The sequence below is a fragment of the Pholcus phalangioides genome, unplaced genomic scaffold (assembly GCF_987345545.1).
Source record: "Pholcus phalangioides strain wild (caught in Gottingen) unplaced genomic scaffold, Ppha-v1.0 ptg000030l_1, whole genome shotgun sequence".
NCBI classification, from domain to species: domain Eukaryota; kingdom Metazoa; phylum Arthropoda; class Arachnida; order Araneae; family Pholcidae; genus Pholcus; species Pholcus phalangioides.
In genome coordinates this window covers 6,505,492-6,533,001 of record NW_028301620.1, presented here as the reverse complement: position 1 = coordinate 6,533,001, position 27,510 = coordinate 6,505,492, and the positions used below count along the sequence as shown (strand labels likewise).

The 27,510-nt window shown below is 38.0% G+C and overlaps 1 protein-coding gene across 2 annotated transcripts in view; it reads right to left on the bottom strand.

The window, feature by feature from the left end:
- The window catches only part of LOC149067502 (protein kinase C, brain isozyme-like), a 143,458-nt gene that overhangs the window by 65,105 nt on the left and 50,843 nt on the right, over nucleotides 1-27,510 (bottom strand). For both annotated transcript variants that reach the window (XM_089252734.1, XM_089252733.1), the window contains exons 2-3: nucleotides 17,562-17,593; nucleotides 547-629 (exon numbers count right to left, since the gene is read on the bottom strand). In XM_089252734.1, coding sequence (XP_089108860.1) covers nucleotides 547-629; nucleotides 17,562-17,593 — 115 coding nt within the window. The remainder of the gene's footprint in view (nucleotides 1-546; nucleotides 630-17,561; nucleotides 17,594-27,510) is intronic.

The window sequence follows — 27,510 nt, the reverse complement described above, 5'->3', positions numbered from 1 at the left end:
CCTCGGTTTATTGTTCTCAAAATTGGTTGGGAGGGGGGGAAGAAAACATTATTCCCACCACAAAATCTGGAAAAAAAAACGTTCTTCTCGAAAAATGGCGTGCTATTTCAGAGAGGGTTTAGTTATATTAACCCACTGTGCCTGCCAGTTGTAATGCGAACCATTTGATCATTTCTGTCGCACCACGGTCATTTTCTGCACGCGAGGGCTAATTAGACCGGGACCTATAATCTATTGCCAATTCCGAACGGCAGGCTTGTTTTTTATACTCATCGAGAGGTTGGTAAACTAATCCCTCGATGCGGGACTTCCTCCGGTAGCAATTTTTTTCTGCGGTCATGTCGCCGTTTCTGTTGTATACCCTTGCGTCAGGAAAGTTTTCTGGCAAGGACGAACCGGGTATCGAACTCGCGACGCCTCTAAACATATAATGCGGATCAGTAGAATTTAAAAAACCGCTTAAAGGGTTAAAGTAGTTTTTCCTATGTGTGAGTTCTGAATCCCCTCCCCCGTATAAGAGCAGTAAAACTTCAAAGAAATACTCACGTCGGAATCGACTCCCTTGTCGACTCCAGGACACGTGAATGTAACAAATTCGTGGCATCGACGGTGAACTACAAAGCTGCATACTGAAAAACAAAATAATTCAAATTAAAAATTAGTACATTAATAACGACAGCAATTATATAAAAAGAATTGCACTTTCATTTCACTTCAAAATAATGTATCGCATTATGACGATTGGCGGCGTATTAAGGAGTCACATACCTCTTAACGGGGTAAAAAGTCAATATATCATTAAAAATACTATTTAACCATCATATATATATATATATGCTGGTATAAAATTTTACATATCTCTAATGCTTAATTTTTTTTTTTTAATTTAAAAAAAAATGCATTAAAAACAGCTTGCGTGCATGATGAAATGGCATGACATCAATGTAAGCATGCAATATTGAAATTGAAATGAAGGAAATGGTTCATTTCATGAAATGAACTAAACGATTTCATATCCATTCATAAAAACTTGATTTATAATAATAATAAAAAAAAAAAAAATTTTTTGAATTTTTGAAAATTTAGATTTTAAATTAAATTTTAAATATGAATGAGTCAATGGAATTTCAATCTTTTAGTTCTTCATGAAATGAACCATTTTCTTCATTTCCATTTTAATATTATATGATTACATTGATGTCACGTCATTTTATCATGCGCGCAAGCAGTTTTTAATGCATTTTTTTTTAATTCTTTAAAAATTGAGTATTGTAAAACTTGATACCCGCATAGGGTAGCATATTTAATCAAAAATATGTGAAAAAATTTCTTATAAATTAATGGTTAAATAGTATTTTTAATGGTAACTTTTTTAAATTTTTAACTTGTCCCCATGTTAAGAGGTATGTGACCCCTTAATAATTATTCATGGTCTATCCTATCCATCCCATTGAAAATTTTTGAACACTTTGATCATATCCCCCGACACCTGCATTCCTCCAATGTATAAACATATTCAAAAAATGAAGTCTCTTCATAACTTAACGTGCACACGCTCAGAGAAGAGGTACGCATGCGGGAAGAGGGAGCATGATGAGCACCGAGATGTCACGGAGAAAACAACATTTTTTATTCTTTCATATGAAATATGCCATCTAACTTTTTTTCCCTGATAGGAGGCATATTGTCTTATTTCACCTGCACTGGCATGTTCTTCTGCTCACAGAATCTGGAAAAATCGGGTCCTTTCTTAGTTACTTTTTGTTCATAACCAATAAACAGGTAAAAAACAAAATTATCAGCAAAAAATATGTCTTATAGAAAATATTGAAAATAATTATACAGTACAGTAGTATGTATTAAATGTGAGAAACATAAATGAGCTGGAACCTCTCCCGCCATCTATCAAATAAAACTGTAAAAATTGTTCGATTGAAATTAGCGACCGGTTTTTGATTAATCTGTCGTAGAGGAAAAAATATAATATGATATTGACTGATATTTTATAAGCAATAATATTAGTTAAATTATCAAGTTTGCTTCAAAATTTTAACAGTTGATGTTTGTGTGTGGTAGAATGACATTAGTTAAACTTTCTGAAATCGCAACACATTCGCCTTAACCTTTTTCGATTTAAAGGAATCTTTTGATAGAGTTTCGCACAATGGGCTGCTGTTTAAGATGATTCGCATGGAAATGCCGTATAACATCATCAAATTTGTGAGCAATTATCTCGACTCGCGTTCCTTCCGAGTACAGATAAATGACTCAATATCTAATTCTAGACAGATTCGTTCATCAATAGCTCAGGGAAGTGTGTTAGGTCCCATCCTACACAATTTTCATATGAATGACTTCCCAGTTGCCCCTAAGGGTTTCACCGCTCTTTATGCCGACGATAGTGCCCTTTGTTGCACAGATAAGGACCCTGGCAAGGCCCTTCCAAACTTGCAAGAAATGGTAAGATTGGTCGAGCGCTGGTGTGTGCGAACCCGTGTTGAACTGAATGCAGATAAAACCAAATTCATGTGGTTCACTAACAAGTCCTCATTACCACAACAAGCACACATAGAGGTACAAGGAGTTATAATCAACCCAGTCATTCACAATAAATATTTGGGGGTGATAATGGACAAGAGATTCAGTTTCTCCCGGCAGTGTGTTGATGCTATCCGTAGGGCGACCGTGGCCTCGGTCATGCTCAACAGACTAAGCCACAGACACTCAAGTCTTTCAATTCGAAATAAAATTATTCTGTATAAGATGGCAATTAGACCGATTCTTCTGTATGCTGCGCCTGTCTGGTTGTTCTCGAAGAAAATGAATATCATCGCTCTGGAGAGGTTTCAGAACAAGACTCTGAGGAGATACACCGGACGACCTTGGTACGTTAGAAACGTTAATATCAGACGTGATTCCGGAGTGGCTGATGTAACGTCATATGCAAAGAAACTGGCAAAGAACTTATTTGATAAATTGAACGATTCTGAATTTCCACACCTTGCGGAGATTTCATCAAGCACGATTAAAAAGACCAAAAAATTTTCTACGCATGCCTCGACCTGTGTTGCCAGGTCTATGAAGATTTGAAAACTTTTGAAAGAAAAAAAAAACCCTTAGGTCTCAGGTGAACCTAAGTCTTCACCCACCTTATTAGAATCTAACTATCATGCAAAGCACACTACTGCACAGGAATTGGCAGAGTCATGATGAAGAGGGTTTGATGGATTATAACTATCCATTGGAACCCCGTTTCACCAATTACGGTTTTCGGTTTTCATCACATTCGCTTGCTTGGCCTTCTGCAAGACGTTGAATTAACCCTATTATATTTAGTAAGTTTTACTAATGTTGTTTTACCACACATAAATAGCAACTGTTAAAGTTTTGGGACAAACTTGGTAATTTAATTAATATTATTAGTTATAAAATATCATATCATGTTTTTTTTGTGGCAATAATTCAAAAACTCGTCGCTAATTTCAATCCAACATTTATAACAGTTTTATTCGATACGTGGCGGGAGGGGTTCTAGCTCTGATGTTTGCCACATGTAATATATAACTGCACTGTATAATTGTTTTCAATATTTTCTATAAGGCATATTTTTGCTGATGAAATATTATTTTACCCGTTTTTTCGTTACGGACAAAAGTGCCTAAGAGAAGCAGCATTTTATTCATGGTGAAAAAAGTTTACAAAATATGGACATTTAGAGTGTGAGAATGACTTCCATGTGGACAGAATTTTTTGTTACGCAGAAAAAAAATTCCCATCCATATTGTATAAGCATGTTATTTTGTCCGCATAGATTGCGAAATTTTGTGCGCAGAGAAACACTTCTGTGCAGATGGGGATACTTGGTACCACCGAAATAAAAATTTTCATTCAGCTCAGCGGGATTTTTTAATAAGGCCGATGTTCAGTATTTTTTATATTTCATAGCTGACAGCAGGGGTTCCAACGTAACGATATTGTTTATTATCTAAGTACCACTAAATATACGATCGGAAGCGCGCGCGTTGCAATTGCCAGAAATTCCTAAAACTGGACATGAGGACGCATGAGCCCGCATCTTTGGCTTATTCCGTGCATATGTTTTAAAACAGATGGCACCACTACGCCACTAACCAGCAGCAATTTTTTTTTAACCAAAACAGAACCGCTTCTAATATCATACATTTTTACAATGGTGCTGTTTTTCGGGGGTGTTATTATAAGTATTGAGCGTTGTTTCATCAATTTTGTTTTTTCTCATTTGAAGAAAGAAGATATTGCCTGAGATTCTTTAATAAAATACTCCAGGGCCGTCTTAAAGCATCGGCCCACCACGCACGGCCCGGAGCGTATATAGGCACCCCACGATAATGAAGGACAGGTTCTATGATAAATAGCAGGTGCCGCTTGGGTAAAAATACCCCATTTTTTACACGGGGAAATTCGAACAATTGACAAGGTCCACATAATTTTAGGGTCCTCCGATGAGGACTCTGTACACTTCCCCCCCCCCCTCTCCGGAGGCGGCATATAGTTTTGGTGCCTACGGGGTATAGGAATTTCGCCACCCTTCCACCATTTCTAGTCTAGTTTTATCGACTAGTTATTCCTCCAATTTAGCCACCATGGCCTTTTATATAGGCTTTGCCTCCAACACCGTAAATACGCCTCTGAGTTAGTCACTCTCGTTCACATGCTCTCACACCTTCTAGGTCACTGTTTTCATTCCCTCGCTCACTAGGTCATCGTTTTGGTCACTCACATGCTTGCACACCTTATAGGTGAGTCAGCGAAGTGGTCTGGATTTCTTTCGTACGACACTAGCGAGTTAAAATTTGAAACGAATAACAGCAATGCGAGTATCAGTAACAAGAAAGTTTTCTTCTTTGAAAGCACTCCGGGTTCTAAAAATGTTTAAGGATTCCGTAGTATTTGATCATGCGGACACCCCCCCCCCCCAAAAAAAAAGAAAAAGCTGTCACGGAACCCCAGTTAGAAACCCGCGATCTAGTCATTTCAAAATGCTTTGTTTCGTCGAACAAATTTTTGTTTTTTGCGATTTGCAGCAGCCCTTTATTCCGCCCACAATTCACCCATTTTTGCAGTAATTAGCCAAATTGTCGTAAATTGCATCTCCTGACTACAATTAGTGATATCTCGAATTTATGATCGCAATTTCCTTGACGATATATGGTGAACCCAAATATGAAGGTGCAATTTTTATTTGAACCCATCTGTATCAATTACAACAAATAAATAATTTTTCATTCAGTTAGAATCGAATTATAAAGTCTGCCTGCGAACCCTCTATGCCAAGAGTTCTTAACGTATGGCCCATACGCGAGCCAAACTTGGGTCGCACAGGGGCTTCCGAGATGGGGCGTATAAACCCACCTACAGACGAGTATTCTACAGCTATGGGTGCGGACGGAAACTTTATTCGCAATGTCTTTCCAAAAATGAATCATACAAATCTACTTTCACCCAGAGATTCTTGAGCTATGGGTCGCGACCCAAACTTGATTCGCAATGGCATCCACAAAGAGTCGTACAAACCCTCTTATAGCTATGGATTTTTGAGCTATAAGTCAAGGCCCAAACTTGATTAGTAGGGGCTCACTAGATGAGTCATTCTAATCCGCTTGCAGTCTGTTATAAATGTACTTATTGTTGCGTTACTCGTTTCACGCATTTCAAGAAAATAAACATCTACATGGGTCGCGAAGCTGATCTTGTTGATGATTTTGGGTCGCGACAGCGAGATTAAGAACCCCTGTCAGATACCATCGTCGCAGGCCATAGGTTGAGAAAAGCCGCATTAGAATAATAATTCATTCATAGTTTCGTCTTCAGAAGATCGCTGACAGCACGTTTAGGGTAAAAAATAATTAATTCTTTCACAGCCACCTCTTCGGAAGGAAAATTGTAGTGAAGCGCTCTCTTGTGGCGGTTGACCAGGGCTATGTGCGGTTTGAAAACAGAAGGTTCTTCATAGGTCCAGACCAGAATTAAATTTTGGCTGATTCCCAGCCCTATGGGCCGCCTGTCAGCATACAAGCTGGCCATGAAGGCCTATGAAGAAAGGGAAGAGTATATATTGTTTGTGTAAAGAATTAGGTTGTGCATATTTGTGTTAGTGCTTGATTTGAAAAAGTCCAATCGGTCATGGTCTGCCTGTCTACTCTAACACACTCAATGCCGCCACAACATACACAGTGCCACCACAAAACATCACAAGGGAGAAGGTACATTCGATCATAACATCTGTTCTGGGTGAAAAAGGGGAAAAACATCACATGGGTGTCGTGAAGGAAAAAAAAAAAGCATACATGAAAGTTCTGTTCAAGTATTCAGTGCAGTGAATTCAGAAAACATTTTCCCATACAATCAAAAATTCTATGAATGTCCTAAAAATGTCCAAGTAGAAAGTCCAACTCTCACTTTTTTTTTCCTTCTCTCACAGTTCCATCAATAAGGTGATTAAATGCGGTTAAGAAAAACAAAATAAATGCGACTAAATATGGATAAATGCAGATAAAGTTCTATCAGGACACAAAATACAATTGTGTGCAATTGCTGGCTCCTTAATTTTACAAATTACAGAGATGAAAAGTACATGCTCACTTATGTACAATATTTCCCCTTCCTGAGAAATAACTTATGTTGCCTTAAAGTAGCTCCCAGTCCAAGTGCATTATCTATCTAGGTCTCTTATATTTCCTTAGGATCCCTATGTCGTACTTCACTATTTCTTTGAGGTGAACAAAATTAGAATTTAGCATTCTGTTGAATTGTTCTGTATTTAATTGTTTAATGTATGTAAATATATGCGGAATGTTCAAATCATTTCTTATATTAACTCCTCTTACATACCAGGGTGCACCTACAAATCTCCTCAGGATCTTGTTTTGAGTAACTTGTAGTTTTTTTATGTTTGTTTTGCAAAACTGATTCCACGCTGGGGACGCATACAGCATTGTTGGTCTTAAAATTGACTTGCAGAGGATTACTTTATTTTTTAACGTGAGTTTAGCATGGGGGAAAGTAATTCGGTTTAACATTCCCAAAACTCTGTTAGTTTTGTTCCCGACATGATCAATGTGATTAGTGAATGATAAGTTTTTGTTCAATATGCAACCAAGGTATTTGATTTGTCTTTCTGGCCTTAAAATTTGATTATCTATATGTAGACGTCTATCTGGCAATTTACGTCTCCTTGTAAATCATATGAATTTACACTTTTCAAAATTTAGCTGAATAGCTGATTCTTCACACCAATCCTCGATTTCATCAATTGTGTCTTGTAGATTATTAAAGGCTTGATTAGCATCTCTACTACTGCAAAGTACAGCACAATCGTCAGCGAAAAGGGATATTATTCCATTTTGAGGTGCCGGAATATTATTAATATATATCAAGAACAGCTGGGGACCCAACACGCTTCCCTGTGGCACAGATGCTCTTATAGATTTTGTTGATGAAAAAGAGTCATTTATTTTAACCTGAAAAGTTCTTCCGAGTAAGTATCTGTAAAAGAAAATAATCATGTGAGGTGGAAAGTTCATGTCAATTAATTTTTCAAGCAGGGTTGCATAATCACACTTGTCGAAAGCCTTTGATATGTCCAAGAAGGCCACCGCAACAAAATCAAAATAGTTGAAGGCATCAGTTATAAATTCAGTGACTCTTAATAGCTGAGTCACACATGAATGCTCAGGTCTAAAACCATGTTGCTCAGCTCTAATTATGTTGTTGTCAAGCATATATTTAGACAGTCTTGATGCAATAATTCTTTCAAACAGTTTACTGCAGTTGCTCAAAAGACTGATAGGTCTGAAGTTTTGAGCAACTAGAGGATCTGTTCCTGTTTTATGTATTGTTTTAATTATAGAGTGTTTCCAAGATGATGGGAAAAAATTAGAGGAGATTGCACAGTTAAATATATTTGTCAAATGAGTAATAATGTTTTCTGGTAAACATTTGAGTGCTTTATTACTGATTCCATCAACTCCAGCGGCTTTTTTAATATCCAGTTTATGAATAAGAGCCCGGAGTTCCTCATTTGTGGTAAGTTCCATATGGTTTGTAGGATTGTTGATATGATAACAATGAGACCTTTCGTCTAATTCGTAGTGTTGTGGTTATCGGTTGTTTTCTATTTGTAGAAAATTGCCTCTCGTAAGCTTTCGCAAATGCATCTGCAATTTCTTAATTCGTGTATACAATGTTATTGTCACTAGTTTTAATTATGTTAATGGATGCACTTCTGGGTTTACAGATGCGCCACGCTTTTCACAGATTCCCATTCTTCGCTGTTGCATTCCCAATAAAGTCGGAGAATCTTTCATTCACATAGGCCGCGACCTCCAACTTAATTTCTTTTTGCAATCTATTCAAAATTATTTTATCCAAAGCACCTCTATATCTTTGCCACTTTTTACGAATTCTGTTTTTGTACCTACTTTTATCCATGATTTCTCGTGGAAGACCAAATTGGTTTTCGGTTTAGTAACACTAGATGTTTCAATGGTATTTTTGATCAAGTCAGTAATTTCGTCCACAGCTTGATCAATATCTTCTAAAGTAAGATTTTCAACAATGGTAGGTGTTATGTCTGCTAATTTACTTGTGTAAGCAGCCCAATCAATTTGTTTTATCAAATTTTAGTTCCAGACACAAGGAAATCAGTATTAAAAAATAGCGAGTTATGTGGAGAATAAAGTATTTCTTTAGTGTGCATTTGAATGTCGCAGAGAAAATTCTTAGCGATTCCAAAGTCTATAACGTCAGGTGCTCCTCTATTTTGTGGTGGGAAATGAGTTGGTGACGGTATAACTTGCAGAAAATTATCGATACAGAATTTTCTCAAGATTTTGCCATTACGATTTGTAGATTTGGAAAAAAATAACGAAGATTTACATTTCCAATCTCCTGCCATTAAAACAGGGTTTCTTGTATTGAATATTTCTCTTAATATGTTAATATCTAAAGGATTATGAGGAGGTTTGTATATAGCGCAGAAATTCATTGGAACTCTGTTGATATGCACTGTGATGTCTACTATTTCCAGATCACTAGAGTGTGACACTGATAATTGCTGAAATGGAATAGTGTTCCGAATAAAAGCAGCTACTCCCCCTCCTCGATTGTGAATTCTATCATTACGTACACACTGATAACAGTTTATGTTAAATTTTGTACTTGGTACAAACCATGTTTCATTGTTCAAGCATTTACCATCTTCGCTTCAAAATATGTCAGAAAGATGGCGGCACAAGAAGACAAAACGAGCACAAATCTAACAACATAAATACATGTATGTTAGGGCAGGAAGAGTGGGGGCTACTTGATTAAATAATCTGGAACAGCAATGCAGGTTACTTGAGCGATCTGGAATGGTGCCGTGACGATCAGTAAATATGCTGTGGGCCACTTAGGTGATCTTTAAATGTGCCGTGGGCCGCTTGAGTGAACTGGAACCGCGCCATAGGTCCCTTGAGTGATCTTTAAATGGACCGCAGATCACTTGAGATGACTTGAGTGATCTACCGCGGGCCACTTGAGTGATCTAGGAACATATCACGGGCCACTCAAGTGATGTGGAACTGCACTGCGGGTCACTGAAGTGATCTGAATATGGACTGCTTAGTTCATTTTTGCAAAATTAGATTTCGAGTCACTGGCCACATCATATTACTCCGAAGACCACATCTGGCCCGCTGAGTTAGGGCCACACGCACACTCAGAGCACACGTTCTCAGTATATAACCAATTCGTTAGAAATTCCGCAGAGGAAAGTGTACGAGGTGCATGTACGGTTGAGTAGTAGTTGTGTGGTTACTGTGATGTCCCAGGTTGAGTTCAGAGGCACCGAAATGAAGAAAGCATTGGAGGGAAGGGCTCAATAACGCCAGTCGTCCCGTAAATAAGGGACTCTATTAGTAGCAAAGGAAGTGGAGGGGGTACGTTTCATCATTTATCATTGGGGGCTGAACCCCAGCCCGCTCCCCCATAATTCGAAATTTCGATGGCAGGACTAAGTTCACACGCAACATTAGATATATACGCACGCAGACTGTTAGGTACACCACACACACACGCGTCCGGCACAACTCACCCATGAAAGATGGTGAAACGGTAGTAAATTGCCCAATATCGATAGGCCAGTGTTGTGTTCGGTTAAGAAGTATTTCATGGAAATGAAGGCAGATTCGTCAAAAATCAACTAACCGTTAAAAATAAATAATTTAGTTTCCACGCATGCTGTTTCTGTTACGGCCAAAGCCCGAAATTCGGCCAATGTCCGAATTTCGGGGTTTGTCTCCAGTCAGTTCGAGAAGTGGCTTGAGATCCCTGGTCAAAGTCTGAAACGAAAAGACATGATTCGGGGTCATCGCCAAATTGGCGTAGTTTTTCGGGGTAATTATGCCCACGTTAGCTGTGGCAACCCATCATATCACTACTACTTCACCAAACACCAACTCTGGCCATATCGCAATTTACTGCCATTAGTGAGATGGGCTGGAAGCGAAGGCGCTGTCTATCGGTGGTCACCTCGAGTTCGTTAGGGAAAATATCTTATCGATATCCTCCCTTGGGTTCGAACCCGGGACCCTGACAACAACCTTTACGATGGCAGACGAGCATCTTACCACCATGCCACTCCGGCACCCATCATATCACTGTCACGGTTGTGGTGATAATTTTTTTCCCCTTCAAAAGTTGATGAAAAACTATATGTGTATATTATACAAATGCAAATACAAATACAACGCCAGAACAGGCAAATTGCCCAACGAGGTTATTATATGCAGTGAACCTCGCTACAACGACACTCAATATAACGATAATTACCTCTTGTCAAGTCTTGTGTCGAAATGCCTATAGTCGAATGTTAAACTTCTGCCTCCCGATATAACGATATTTCCTCTACAACGATTTTTTTTTTTATCTGCATAGTATTATTGCATCGCGATTTCACTGTATATAAATAGTTTTCCTCTCAAATTTCAATTTTTTTTTTCCTCTCGTCACATGGAGCTAATCTAATACAGCTACTGCACAGGGTGTCCTGTAAGTGCTAGCTTTATCTCTTCAACCGTCCGTCGTAGAGATATGATTCAGCTTTAGAAAATGCTCGACAGGCGTTCAAATGTTTCCCTGTACCAGTTTTGACAGTGAAAATACAGTGTGTAACGAAATGAAAAATCTAAATTTTTACACGGTCCTCCTGTGCTGTCACTTCCAATTAGAAAGTTGTTTCCCTATTTCTCCTGATGCCAACAAAGAAAAAAAAAAGACATGTTTCTAAGTGCGATATACCTGAAGATATTCGAATTCGTAAAATTGAGGAAATTTGGGAAAGAAATGCGGGTAAAACGGTTTTCCGTACTTTACGCTGTTCTTTCCCAAATTTCCTCCGTTTTTCGAATATTTTCGGGTATATCGCACTTAGAAACATGGGATTTTTTCTTCTTCTTGGCATCAGGAGAGATAGGGCAGCAGCTTTCTAATTGGAAGTTAGAGCACAGGAGGACCGTATAAAAATTTAGATTTTTTATTTTATTTTGTTACACACTGTATTTTCACTGTCAAAACTGGTACAGGGTAATTTTTGAACGCCTGTCGAGCATTTCTTAAATTGGAGTCATACCTCTACGACGGACGGTTGAAGCGATAAAGCTAGAACTTACGGGACACTGTATATAGCCATGTATCACACGTTAGCGATGGGGTAAAAAATTGATTTGGCACCTACCGAACATCAGCACATCGAGTTTTAGCCAGGGATCTCCAGCCACTTCGCGAATCGGCCGGCCAAAGCCAGAAAAATCACTAGTCATTTCTGAAAATCGGGCTTTTCGGCCGAAATTCGCGAAGTGACCGCACTTCGGACATTGGCCGCGACATACACAATCTATGATCACCGAAATTTCATTTATATTCTAAATCAACATATTCATCATAAGCGTTACCTCTTCCTTAAATTCCAAGAGAAATGAGAGATATTCCGATAAGAATATACTGAATCAAAATCGAAAAAAAAGTAATAATTAGAAAAGGGGACGAAATCGAAAATATCTGAAAGCCTATAAATCCAATCAAAAAGTATAAATTGGAAAAAAAAAACATGATTGAAAAATGAAAACATTCCGAAATGAATTCTTACATTAGAATATCGGCACGTTCGCTTAAGTATTGTGTAGGCGATGATCAAAAGAAATACGTGTATGTGTGGGTAGTCAGTCACTCTCTCTCTAAGGAGAAATTTCCAGGAATTCCCTGGATCAAAACCTACCCACGCAGATACCCAAAACCCCCTTCCCTAATCGGGAATAAGAGATGTTGCAAACAACTTGTTGCATTTTGCATCGCAGGTGGATCTTAGTTACCATCAATGGCTCTCTCTCTCTCTCTCTCTCTCTCTCTCTCTCCGTTCAACCATCATCAAAACACTACCTAATACCAGAAACCCTTCGGAGGACGGGCACTTCTTATGGTCTCCCAACACCCAAGGACCACACCTTTGCGCACACCACCTGTAAAATAAAGAACGCTGGAGCAGCGGTAACACATAACGTAGATTAGGTAGAGAGAGAAGGAGTGAGTTGTGTCGAGAGAGTAAATAGTGTGTGTGTGTGTGTGTGTGTGTGTGTGTGTAGGCAGTGGTGTATAGCCACGCCGCCATCACCACCACCACCACCACTGCTTTTGCCTGATTTCCACTTCTCTCTGGTTCCAGATCGATCGGAGCGTGGGAGTTGGCGCACTTGATCGTTTTCTCGAACTAGAAAAACGAAAGCCGAGACCATGTATTCCGGCATGGAAGCTGAGGAGGACAACCCCCCCCCCCTCCTCCCCACACAACCAGTGGTGGTGGTGGTGTCCTCTGTATTCTTTTTTTTTTTCCGAGAAAGTAGAGGACCAGCGAACTAACATTTGGGAGGAATCGTGCGCAACAACTCGCGCCTTGCCACGGAAATATCCTCTCTCCTCCCTCTGATGCAATTTTCTTCTGTAAGAGAATAAAAACCCGATTAAATTTACTAGATATGAAATCTCAGGGAAAAAGATCGAATTCCTAAAGAGAGAGATTATATGGAACTGGTTTTTTTTTTCCTTATCAGAAAAGCTAAGAAACAATTTTTATTAAGGACGGCTTTGACTTCCCTCCCATTTTTTTATTTTTATTTTTTTGCGAGAAGAAAATAAACATCTGAAATCGTTTTCGATTGGATTTTATGGGGTTTTTTAAAATATTTCGTATGTTTGAAAGAAATATGGAAATGCATTTTCTTAACCTTAATTTTTTTTTTTTTGTTTTTTGACTGCTACTTGCGTGATTTCGAGCGCTTAATGCATTTTCGTTGGAAACGTGTGTTTACATGCTGCACTATAGATGAATTTTTAGTTGAAGAAAATATTTTCGATTTGCATCTACTAGTTTTAAGATTGAGGTTGCAATTTCTTTTTTAATTTTTTCAATGCAAATTTTGTTATGCGTATCAAAACTAGCAGTGAATCCGTGTATCAATAGTCACAGTGAATCGGTATGCCACAAAAAATAAATAATAATTATTATTATCATGATTATTATTGAGTCCCCACATGTCTATTATTATGATGCCAGACGATGATTTAGATCAGTATTTCTCAAAGTGTGCATCGCGGCTCCTAGGGGAGTCGCGGCGAACTGGAGATATTCGTTTGTGTACCTATTTATGCTTCAAATCAGTTCTTCTATGAGTGAAAATATCTACTAAATTATTGTGTAGAGAGCTACGGATGAACCATGAGAATTGGGCAAGGAAGCCGCGGTCGACGAATTTTGAGTACCAGCGGGACTTTCCCAGCACGGCAGCCGAGGAGTACACCCCAACAGATGGAGTGGTGTCCTCTGCATTTTTATTTATTCATTTTATTTTTTGAGAAAGTGAGGAACCAACCAACTAGCATTGTGCGCAGCAAAAGCTCGCGTCTTGCCAAGAAAATATCCTCTCTGATGCAATCTCTCTTCTTTAAGAGATTAAATTTACTGGATATGTGAAATATATCTTAGGGAAAACGATTGAGAGGTCTTAAAGAGAGAGATTATATGAAACTGATTTTTTTTCCTTATAAAAAAAGGTAGGAAAAATAATTTTTATTAAGGACGGCTTTGACTTTTTTTTGGCGAGAAGAAAATAAACTTCTATAAAATCATTTTCGATTAAATTTTTTTTTAATATTTCATATGTTTAGGAGAAATATATGGAAATGCATTTTCTTTACTTTAATATCTAGCTGTAGCCAGCAGCTACGTTTTTTTGCTTGGGCACGGCCGTCCTTGTCAGAAGTGAGCCCTGCTAAGAAAATAGCAGCCCCACCCCTCCCTCGTAGGCTGTGGCGTCTTAACCGGTTGACCAACAAGACCCGTCCTTAAAGCCTCGAAGCCAAAAAGGAGCCTTCAAACTACTAAAGGGGCTTTCACTGGTACTAAAGTTGTCCTTCTTTCATTATTTCTGGATATTCATTAATTTTTGAAGTAATTTCTTTCATTAATTGGGGAATCATTTCTTTCATTAATTGCGGAATTATTTCTTTCATTAATTGTGGAATTATTTCTTTCATTCATTAATTGTGGAATTATTTCTTTCATTAATTGTGGAATTATTTATTTTATTAATTCCAAGTTTTAAAAATTTCGTAATGATTTTTTTTTATTAATTTCTGAATACTTTAGTATTAATAAATTATATAAATTTCAGATTGATCTCTTTCATTAATTTCAGAATGATTTCTTTTACAAATTTCAGTGATTTCTTTTATTAGTTTGGGAATGTTTTCTTTCGTTAATTTAAAAATTTTTCCTTTTATAAATTTCAGAATAATTTCTTTTATTAGTTTCCGAATGATTTTTTTTAATTAATTGTGCGGAATGGGTTTTTTTTTTTACTAATTTCGATAACGATTTTTTTTAAAATTGATTTGATGCGTGTTTACGGAAGGACGAAGCGAATGATAACGCAGGAAGGCGAATTCGAGGAATGAGTGGTCACAAAAATTAGACTAGAATGAGGGAATGACAGTAAAATTCGTGCAGCCCACAGGCTTCTAAAACCATAAATCCGCCTCTGATAATGAGGGTTCCGTGAAGCAGTCTGGCAACCATCAAGGGTTCCTCGCGATCTAAAACATTGGAATCCTCTATATAATATTGTTTCCGATTGTTTACAAACACAACAAGTTTTGAAGTGACGTTCTTTGTACGTCGGAGGACAATCAGGGAAAACAAACAACATCCGAGGACATACATCTGTGTCCAAACACACACACATACACTTATGTCCAAACAGAAACTCTCATTCAACAAGAGGGTAAAGGGAAAAAAATGGCTTTAAAAAATAGAAACGAAAGTAACTAATAACCATGGAAACTGCAACACGGAAACAAATATCCAATAGCAGCACACACAGGTTCTCAAAAAATAATAATAACCAGGGGTTTTCCGTAAATTTATTACTCCACTGCTGATGTAATAAGGTTTACCTCGACTCCTCCCATTACAGCAATTATGATTTCTATATTTGGAATAATTCGAGATGCGTAAATATACGTTCGAAGGTCGATTCCCTCTCACCGCACACGACGAAAAACAAAAATGGCATCGCGAAAAACCCAGTGGCGTGTTGCAACCAATTCGCTTTGCGTACCCTAATCCCAAAATGAATTCCACTACTTCACCGAAACTCTGGCCATGTCGCTGTATTGCAATTTACTGCCATTAATGAGATGGGTTGGAGATGAAATCGGTGGTCGCCTCAGGCTCGTTAGGGGAAATATCTTATCCATATCCTCCTTCAGGTCTGAACCTGGGACCGTGACGGCAACCTTCAAGGTGGTAGACGAGCATCTTACCACCAGGCCACTCGGGGGTCGATTGGTTATTTGTTCTACCAAAATGAAAAATAAAATAAATAAATAAATTATAACGTAAATGTACATCTTGCGATGAATCCAGTTATTATACATAATAGCCAGTTATTATGCATAATCGCTTTGGTAAATTAGATAAATTTCCCTAAATTTATCATTTTTACCGGTGATTATGCATAGTACCCAAGTGTCGTTGTAAATTTGATAATTTTCATTAAATTAATTACTTATACCGGTGATTGCGCAAAGGATCAAAGCTCCGTTGATAAATTTAATAAGTACTAAAAAATTATCACTTTTTCCGGCGATTATGCATAATACCCAAGCGCCGCGTCGTTGGTAAGCATGATAAATCGTACTTTATTATATACTATACGTGATAATTCATACATGTATTGTATCATTACATCGGTGTACGATCGTCGTATTTGTTATCATTATTTCCGGGTCCGACTACATTGATCACACAATACATCGGAATTTTTTTCACATTTATCAAATTCACCAATTACAATAGAGTATTATTATGCATAATCACAGACAGTAGCGATGAATTTCAAGTATTTATCAAATTTACCAACGACGCTTGGGTATTATGCATATTCGCATATTTTATCAAACTTACCATCTTGGTAAGTAGGTAAATACATTAGATACATTTATTTCATAAATTTTTTGCATTTGATTTTCAATTGAATGAAATATTTCTTGAAGTCATGTTTGAAAAATCGACTTCGAGGGTCGTGACAGCCCTTAAGGAAGGGGTCTTCAACCTTATAGACACGGTGTGCCAAATTCAAACTTCCCAAGAAGTCCGCGGGCCACCAACTCATGCAATTTAGTGCATCGTAATAGAAGGAGGGGCCGATGGAGCCCACAAGTTTTAAACAGGGACAAAAGCAATTAAAGAATTTTTTTTTATTCTGAAAATATATCTTTAATTATTTATGAATTTCGGTTAGTTCTGAAAGAATACTTTTTTCGCTAATTCTGAAAAGGTTTTTCATCGATTACCGATCAAACTAACTAATTCGGAGATAGATTTCAATTTGAAATCCCATTAAATGATTCTTAAATATTTAATTTCTTTCAAAAATTCAAAAATTATTCCTTTCATTCATTTTGAATTTTTATCAATTTGTCCCGGAATCATTTTTTCATTATTCTGAAAAAATATTTCCTTCATTAATTCTACTACTACTACCACTTTAGTACCGCACAATAACTCCTTTCACATATCACCATACGGCAATTACCCACCAGTGGAGTCGGGTGAGAAATGAAGGCTCCATCTATCGGTGGCCGCCGCAGGTTAGGTATATAAAGAATTTTTTTTTCTGATGTTCTTGCCCGGATTCGAACCCGTGGATATTGACGGTAACCTTCATAGCGGAAGACAAGCATCTCACCACCAATGCGCTATTCGGGCGCCTTCCGTTAATTTTAGAATTTATCGTTTTATCAATGTTTTCAACCATTTTCTGAGAATGATCGGCGGGCACAAAGAAGCTCCGAGGGCCAAATGTGGCCCACGGGCCATGCGTTGAAGAAGACTCCCCGCCTTAAGGTAAGTTCGATCCAACACCAAATATAGAGATTGCATCTAAATAATCCACTTTTTTCAATAGAAATTTGTTTCTCCTACTTACTTTGGCACTGGTAGCCTTGCTTGCCGAAACCCCTAGAATAAAACGATCAAATGATAAAAGTGGCGCTTAAAAAAAAACAATACAATCAAATCAATTTATAAATTAATACAAAAAACATGTGTTTCGTGAGATATGAAAACATAAATACATATTTCTTTTCACTTCAAACTGTGATATATGAGTTGATTTTGATTAGTTTGTAATCAGTATGAGTTAGATGGAATATTATCATGAAAATTCTATATGGTTCTTAAATAGTCCTCGAACCGCTTGGAAAAGTCAGTCCTTGAAGAGGTTTCAGGGGATCCGTGAGCTTAGTTTATAAAGTTATTAAACTTACTGTTTTTTTCACTGTTTAGGCTGAATATTATTCTCTAACGGTTTCTTGCATCTTATTGGAATAAATTGTGTGTGTCAGAAATTTATCTCCCGTTAATTATTTGTAAGTGAATTTCCATTGATAAATAATTCGTCAGTAAATTTATCGTTCATGAATTGTTTCACATTAAATTTATCGTTCATGAATTGTTTCACATTGAATTTATCGTTCATGAATTGTTTCACATTAAATTTATCGTTCATGAATTGTTCGACAACGAATTTATCATCCATGAATAGTTTCTCTATCTACAATTTTCACCGGATGAACTGTTTGTTGGCGATTTTTTCCCTTCAGAATTTTCTACTTCGCAGTTAATTCATGTACTGAATTGTAATTTTTTCACCGAATCTCACAAGTAATGAATGAATAAGACATTGAACAAATAATGTTTCCTACAGTGATCATATAAATGGTAGAAATGAATAAAAACACATCAAAGTACCATTTATCTCTGCTGCTTGTGCGTGTGGAGATAAAAAAAAAAGTTCAATTTACTGTCAAGGCCAACGTTTCCTGTCTCCAATACTACAAGTCGGTGTAACTCTTAGAGATAATCATTGTTTCTTTTTTTCTTTTAGAGACACAGTTCCTCCTTTAGATTTCGCTGTCATCTTCTAAAGTGGTGGGACGTAATGATGTCGCGGGTCCCCGGTCCTTCTCAGTTCTAGGACCCGACCTCTTTATTACGTAATCTCTCTACTAGATCAGAGTTGTAAAGTTTTTAGTCTGCGTAAGTGTCTTCACCGTTTTGCAAGAAGGAACAGAATGAAATAATAAAAAAAAAAAAAAATTGTGTCGTCGTCGACATTTGCCTGTACTAAGTGAGCGTTTAAACGTTCTGGCACGGAACCAAATGCTCCTGGGCGCGGTAGCCCGGTCGATAAGATGCTCGCCTAAAGTACCAAAGGATGTTTAGAGGTGTCGCGAGTTCGATACCCAGTTCGTCCTTGTCAGAAAACTTTCCTGGCACAGGGGTGCAACAAAAAAACGGCGACTTGACCGCAGCAAAAATTGCTACCGCAGGGAGTCCCCCATCGAGGGGTTAGCGCACCAACCTCTCGACGAGTATAAAAAACAAGCCTGCCGTTCGGAATCGGCAATAAATTGTAGGTCCCGGTCTAATTAGCCCTCGTGTGCAGAAAATGACCGTGGTGTGACAAAAATGATCAAATGATCAAATGAGACCAAATGCTCCTTAGCGTATATATGTTACCGGTGAGATGTGCCAGTCAACCCTATTTTATTTCCTGCACAACTGCCAATGAGGTTGGTCCTCAAAAAGTTAAAGAGATAAGCAGAATGAGAAAAGATTTTAGAAAACCACCGACTTGCTTAATGGTGTTTATAAAATTCCTTTTGCTACCAATTTCCTTCAGTTTTGGGATTTGGCAACACTACTATTACCAGAGAGGTCTTTTTGACCGCTATTGCGAAAATTCATGATACTGCTGTAAATGTTGATATATTTTTAGATTAAACCACGTGACATAAGAACTAGGGTTATCCGTTTTGAAATATTGTCGTATGAAAATTCAGTGACAAATAATTCATACAATATAAATTCACCGACAAGCAATTCATCGAACATAAATTCACCGACAAGCAATTCATCGACGAAAAATTCACCCAAAGGAAAATTCATCGACAGAAAAGTTCACCACCGAGAGAAAGAGTCAGGGTGCGAGCAAATGCGTCGGCAAATAAATGAGCGAGCCATTAAGCGAGTGAGAAAATGAATGAGCAACTGAATGAGCGACTTACTGCTAAAATGCAGTGAGTGACTTCACTTCGTTCACTCACTTGGTCCCTCACTCGATCTCCCTCGATTGCGAATTGCTTTAGATGAATTTTTCCTTCAATGAATTGTGTGGCGGTCAAAAAAATTAAGGTTGTGCATTTCTTCAATTTCGCTCAACTTACTCTAGAACAGGGGTTTTCAACCCTTTTACGTTCCACGGACCCCCATGCAAGGAAGACGAAGGTCAGAACACCCTTCCGTTCTGCCAATAAGGTTCAGGCCACAGAAACCTTTACAGAATAACATTCAGCATAAATAGCAGCATTAATTGACAATCACTTTTTATGACACTTTTTACTGACGGAAGGGGAAGGGTGTCGGTTTTGCCGACTTTTGCTGACAAGGGTGTGGGATGGGGGGTGTCAAAAAAGGATAAAAGTAATACTGAATAGCCCCTTATACAGGAGAGAGACCTCTATTCTATATCATTTCTTATCCAACACACTACTTCACCAAATACCAACTCTGGCTATATCGCTATATTGCAATTTGTTATCAATAACGAGTTGATTTGGAAACGAAGACGCCATCTATCGGTGGTCTCCACTAGCTCGTTAGGGAAAATGGCTTATGTATCTTCTTTCCCGGGCTCGAGCCCGGGACCTTGACGGCAACATTACCACCACGCCACTCTAGCACTCTCCAACACACCTGGAGAAATACACTCTAGTTTTAAACAAATAGATACCTATAGTAGAATTTCCCATGATGGTTGTAAGCAGCGGGTATTTTTTCCGTCACCTTTTTACCCGTAAATAATTCAATCACCCAGGAAAAGACTTCCTTTCAAGAATCGCCTGAGCCGAATTCTCAGAAGATAACTGTTGAATATCAATCAGCGATTCTGTTTTGCTTTACTCAATACTCAGATATACGAGTTCACAGTTAGTTTTTCTTTCTCTCCAATGGCGGCGCATTCCCCAATTTTTCAAAAAGTGGTGAAACTAAAAACACTAAAATAAGATTCACGTTTTCTTTTTCTTTTCTATTTTTTATATTTCACCCTTAAACTAACACTTTTAAGCGGAACAAATAATTCGTGTTTTTCAGCCGTTATTTATGTTTAGCGCCCACATACGGAAAATACAGAAACAGAGAGAGAGAGATCTTATATATGGAGGAGAGAGAGAGTATGTATTTTTTCTCATTTTGCTTTAATTTTTTTCTCCTCCGAAATGAATTTCTGGAGATAAAGTTTAGATATTTTTACGACCCGCTATTAAAGTGCCTCTGTTATCACCTTCATTTGCTGCGGAAACTTTCCAAAAAAATAAAATGAAATTGGTTTGTGAAAGAGTTAACGGCATATAATTTCTACTTCTTTTTAGAGGCGCTATTTCATTCACAAAAAGTATATTTTCCCCCCAGTGTATAATTTTATATACATTGGTATGGTTTTCCCGGAAAAACGAGAAGCGAAATTTTAAACTTTAAATTTTCGGGGGAAAAAAACACGGCCAGCTAATTGGTGAATAAGAATATACGGTTTATGTTTTTATACAGGGCGCACATATATATATATACAGGGTGCCCTGTAAGTGCTAGCACGGCCTCTATCTCATTAACCGTCCGTCGTAGAGGTATGATTCCGGTTTATAAAATGCTCCGCAGGCGTTCCGAAATTACCCTATAGCAGTTTTGAGAGTGGAAATTCAGTGTGTCACAAAATAGAAAAATCTAAATTTTTATACGGTCCCTCCCCCCCCCCCACCCCGTGCTCTAACTTTCAATCAGAAAGTTGTTGCTCTATCTTTCCTGATGCAACAAAGAACAAATTTCATGTTTCTAAGTGCAATATTCACAGAGATATTCGAATTCGAGAAACTGAGGAAAGTTGGAAAAAAACAGCACGTTAAATGAGGGTAAAACGGTTTTTCCCCCAAACTTTCCTCCGTTTTTCGAATTCGAATATCTCAGTGAATATTGCGCTTAGAAACACGTTTTTTTTTTTACTGGAAGAGAGACAGGGAAACAACTTTCTGATTGGGTTTTGGGGCACACTGGGACTGCGTAAAAAGTTAATTTTTTTATTTCAATAACTATACAACCCCTTGAAACATGAATCACATATCTGAGTACTACACCTCTGTAAGGTTCAGGAGAAAAGAGGTTGGAAAAAGGCCGAGGAGAAACAGGAGTCGCGAGAGAGAGAAACGAGAACGAGTTGAGACATTCGAAAAAGAGAAGTAGTGTAAAAGTTTGTACCGAAGAGACAGGACGGTTTCGTGGAGGTGTTGGATAATAAATTAAATAAAGTGTTGTTTTCTTCCTTTTGGGAGTCTAGAATCCAGTTATTTCGCCCTGGAATCGTAGTGGAGGTACAGCCGAGGACCTACGACCGATAAGAAGAAGAGGGGAACTTTACTACCTCATTTGGAAACTTTTTCCATTTGGAAGTATGCCTCCAGGATCACCGGTTCGCCAGTAAAATGTCACCCCCCCCCCCCCGTTTGCTATGCACCCGGTATATACGGTGTATACATTTTTTTTTCTTGCTGAGGTACATCAAGGTACGAATTTCCCAGCTGTTTTAATCCTGAAAGTTCATCGAAAATAATTCGACTTCGTTTCTTTTAGAACTATGAGATCTTCCACAAAATCAGTTTTAAACGTTTAAAATTCTGTTTTTTCGGGAAAAAATGCGTGAGATGCTTGCTTTTTGTCCTAGACCAAGGGTTCTTAAAATTTTGTGTTCCACGGACCCTTTGTGCCAATGAAATGGAAGCTATAGTTCTCCTCCCATCCTCCCTTGACAATCAGATGAAGGTCACGGAACCCTTTATTGAATGACATTCGCAAATAATAACGTAAAAATGTGTAGAGGATCGTCTATCTCTCAGGAGCCGTGCTCATTCTTAGAAATGAGCAGGAACCTTGCTTATCCCGAGAGGTGTGTAGAGAGTTATGTGTCTGTGCTTATCTCTAAAATTACGCAGAAGGCTTGCATATCCTTAGAAATGCACAGGAGGCTTGCGTATCCCAAGGAATGTGTAGAGGCATTGCATATCTCTGGGAATTCGCAGGAAGCTTGAATGTCCTTTAAAATGCTTATATCAAAAGCTGACTTGCTTATATCAAAAAATGTATAGAGGCTTACATGTCTTTAAAAGTGTGCAGGAGACTTATATATCTCTAAAAGTACGCAAGGGGCTTGTATATATCTTAAAGTCCGCAGGAGGCTTGCACATCCTTAGAAATACAGAGGAGGGTTGCGTATCCTAAGAAATGTGCAGAGACCTTCATATCTCTAGAAATGTGAAGGATTCTTATACATCCTAAGAAATGCGCCGGGGGTGCTTGCTTATCATAAGAATTGCGTAGAGGCTTGCATGTCTCTGGGAATTCGTAAGAGGCTTGAATATCCTTTGAAATGTACAGACTTGCTCATATCAAAGAATATATAGAGGCTTGACATCTCTAAAAGTGTGCAGGAAACTTGCACATCCCAAGAAATGGGGAGACTTCTATATCCCAAGAAATGATGAGACTTGTATATCCCAAGAAATGAGGAGACTTGTATATCCATAGAAATGTGAAGAAGGCTTGTCTTAGAGATGCACAGGGGCTTGCTCTTCCCAAGAAATGTGTAGAGGCTTGCATATATCTCTTAAAGTGCTAAGAAGACTTGCATATCCTTAGAAATGCGCAGAAAGCTTGCTTGGTTGTCCAATAAATGCGCACGGAGTATGCCGAGATTACAATACAAAGTTTTATAAAAGTTCTTTTACAAAACTTTAAAAAAAAACAAGAAATACGCCTATTAGTTACATTTGCTCGAATGTAACCGATACGCTTTTCAGTTGCATTTTCGAGTTTTATAAAAAGAACTTTGGTAAAACTTTTATAGTGTAATCCCGGCCTTAGGGAAAAAAAACGTATATAGGTTTTAAAACGTATATATACCACCTTTCCACCCTTCCACCCTTTTATAATATAACTGTGTAATCTTTTGTCTATGGAAAAAAGTAGCTATATTTCTCGACATATACATGAATACAACCACAAAGGCCATAACAGGCAATTTCTCAAACAAGGTGATTTCTCCAACTTCAATGACTGACATCACACCAGGAGAGTCTTAGAAAACCACTGAACTTGAATAAAAATCGAAAGAAAAAACCCAAAAAATGACCTTGCAGCCATAGTGGGGGGGGGGGGGATTAATCGTGTCATTATTGATTGCATTGTGCTGTCCAAAGAAATTTCATTCCGCACGAAAGTATATGCATCGAAAGATAATGTTAAATGAGGCCATAATATCCGGCTTGGCTCCAAGAGCCACAATGCGTACGTACGATCCGTAAAAAGCGACTTCCTGCCACATGACACTAAAACTAAACCTTGGTCGGATTAACATAATTCTTCGGATAAAAAAGGTGTCGCTCTAAAGCTGTGAAAGTGGCGCCTTAACAGGCCCCGAATGTTTTAACTCTTTCTAGATATAAAAAAAGTATTGCACTAATAACTATAAACGGCGCGGCTCGGACTTTCTTCATATACTGGGAATGCAAAGAGAAGTGACAAACCATTGTAAAGGGATGAACATTTCTAAAACCAATTGTTTGGAAACAGGGTTGGACTTAGGCAGGTGCGAAGGGTGCAATCCGAAGGGACCGCTACATTTTAGGGGCCGCAAAACAGGACAAAAATTTTTTTATCACTTAACTCTTAATAACACGCTTAACTCTGTTGAAGACCTCTAAAATTCACACATCGAACACTCACAAAGCCAAGAGAAAGGTGCAGATACATCTGGTGCTAGACCAGAGGGGGCACTAAATTATCTAAAAATTATTTAAAATTACATGGGGAGCCATAATGCATTGTCGCTCGGCTGAAAGAGTATCTAGTTGTGGCCCTGGGTATAAGGTTCACCCAACATTGAAGTGCCTGAGGAGACAGATTTAATGCCCTGAGGAGCCAAGTGCCTCAAGTGCCTGAGGAGACAGGCGGGCAGCGGACATTATCCTGGAAATTTATTGTCGAATGCTTTTTTTGTAACCACAAAATAGTAGTTTGACAGATATTCGCGGCTCATAAACTTGGAATACACCAGGGTATTCATGGACACTGGGGCAATAGCGTAAGAACTTTCCGGGACGAGGGAGTCTCACATTTTTTCGGTTCCCAATGGATTGTTTTTACTGCAAAAATATGAAATTATCTCGGCTGGGGGGGGGGGGGGGGTTATTGCCCAACATTCCCCCGTTTGCGTGTACCGATACTCTGGGGGATTGGGGGGAAACCCCGTTTTAGAGGGGTTGCAAAGCTGTTTTAGCGTCGGGCCGCAAAATACCTAAATCCACTCCTGTTTAGAAATCCCTGCAACCAAAGTAAATTTTACAAAAGTCATTGTAGAGGATAAGAACCATTGTTGCCCGACAGTTTTTTCCCCATTTCGAGCATTTGTCCGAATCTGACGAACTTTTAAATTGGCCTGTCGTTCAAATCGGGTCATGTTTCGTATACATGCAAAATTTTTCGGTAATCGGTCTAAAATTGTAGATTCGCATTGACAACATAACACACACACAGACAGAAAATCAATTCTATATACACAGGCTGATCTGATTCCATAATTTCCCTTTGCCGCATTTTAATGGAGAACCGTATATCCTAGAGCAGTGGCGACGCTGTGAGTGCTCAAGCACCCATAGTAATTTGTGGCATGGATCCGAGCATCCCCAGAATTGATTCAGAAATTAAAATTTCCGATATAAAACTAAAGACGAGCACGCACAGTTTAGAAACACTTCCGACGCCCCTGTCCTAGAGGCATACTTCCAATTAGAAAAGTATCCAAATAACGTTTAGACCTCAGATACGCCATTCATGTTGCAAAGGGTTGTATAGTTATTGAAATAAAGATGTTAACTTTTTATACGGTCTCCCTGTACTCTAACTTCCAATTAGAATGTTGTTGCCCTGTCTCTTCTGATGCCAACAAAAAAATGGCTTGTACAAGTGAAATATTTGGAAAGAAAAGCGTTAAATGCAGGTAAAAAAACGGTTTTTCCGCATTCAATTATTTTCCCAACTTTCCACCGTTTTTTTTTTAATTTGAATATCTCAGTGAATATTGCACTTAGAAACATAGGGGGTTTTTTTGTTGGCATCAGGAAAGACAGGACAACAACTTTCTAATTGTAAGTTAGAGCACAGGGAGACCGTATAAAAATTTAGATTTTTTTATTTCGCTACACACTGTATTTTCACTCTGAAAACTGGTACAGGGTAATTTCTGAATGCCTGTTGAGCATTTTTTTAATTGTAATCATACCTTTACGAATGACGGTTGATGAGATAAAGGCCGTGATAACACTTACAGGACACCCTGTATAATGCAGCTTACAGTGGACCAGCTTATAAAAATTTTCAATAAAACCGTCATAAAAAACGTCGGAAAAACGCTTTCAATTGGATATCTTGATGAGAATTAGAGATGAGACCACGAAAATAAGTCGTACTTAGCGGGAAAACGTTGTAAATGGGAACTTATAAGCGGTATCGACTGATATGAAAATTCCAGTTCAATGTCGTGAAAATTCAGCGAAGATATACGCAATATCGTGAGCTGTGATTTTAAGTTACCGGCTGAGTGTGCCTGGATGATGAGGGATCTTCCAAAAATTGGTATTTCGATTGTTTTCTGTCATTGATTATTTCGTTCAGTTTCTTCGTTTTAACATTGTACACGTGTATGATGTTCAAGCATTTCTCTTATGTAGCGTCAGACACATTGTCTGTCGCTCATTCGCATTAAGGCTGAGGAGACTTTTTTTTAATGATCAAATTACGAAAAAATAATCCAAATACCAATTTTTTTGGAAAATCCTTTATCATCCAAGTACTCTCAGCCTGTAACTTAAAAATTACAGCTCACGATATCACGTATATCTTCGCTGGATTTTCACGACATTCAACTGTAGTTTTCATACAAGTTGTGCATTTTATATATATATATATATATCTGGCAACCAATATATGAAAAAATAAAATCATTACTAAAAATTAAAAATCATTTACTAAAAATGATTATATCTCGTTGAATAATGGATTTCCAGATTTTAAATTCCTACATGGAGTGTCTCATGTGCAGTGTCAATTTTTATGTGATAGGTAAGAGAGCAGGAAAAGAAGTAAGAAAGGGAAAGAGAGAAGGGAAAAAAAAGAAATAAGGATGGGGAGGAACGGTATATAATATATAGAGATGATTTTATAAGAGAAAGTATTAGTACAGTGCCTTTTGCCTTTTTTTTTTTCTCCCTCGCCTACAGACTTGTTTTGTAGTTTTTTTTTACTTGTTTTCTTTCTCACTTCTATGTGCAGTACATACAGAAAAAGCTTAGCAGAACCGCCACCATATCGTTATCTAAGTCGCTCATTAGCAGTTGATCGTTATCTGGTTGAGATATCACGATGTTGGTGAGAGAAGGGGGGGGGGGACACACACCCATTTTTGTTTCATATGGTTACAATAAAACCTTCGCCCGGAAGAAAAATGAGGTTGAAGAAACAGTCAGATGGACTGAATTCATTCCACTAACATTTGAACGCAATATTACGTCCATGATCGTAAAGGGGTTAAATCTTAGTGAATATATGTGCTATTCTCACGAAAATACACACAAGTATTGCTCAACGTTAGTACAATATTTTTTGTGAAAAGTTACTAGTCATTTGTGCAGGTTTTTTGTATCATATACAGGGTTGATCTCATTTTTTGTCGATCCCCTAAATACGCTCGTGACGAAAATTTCAAGGGAAAT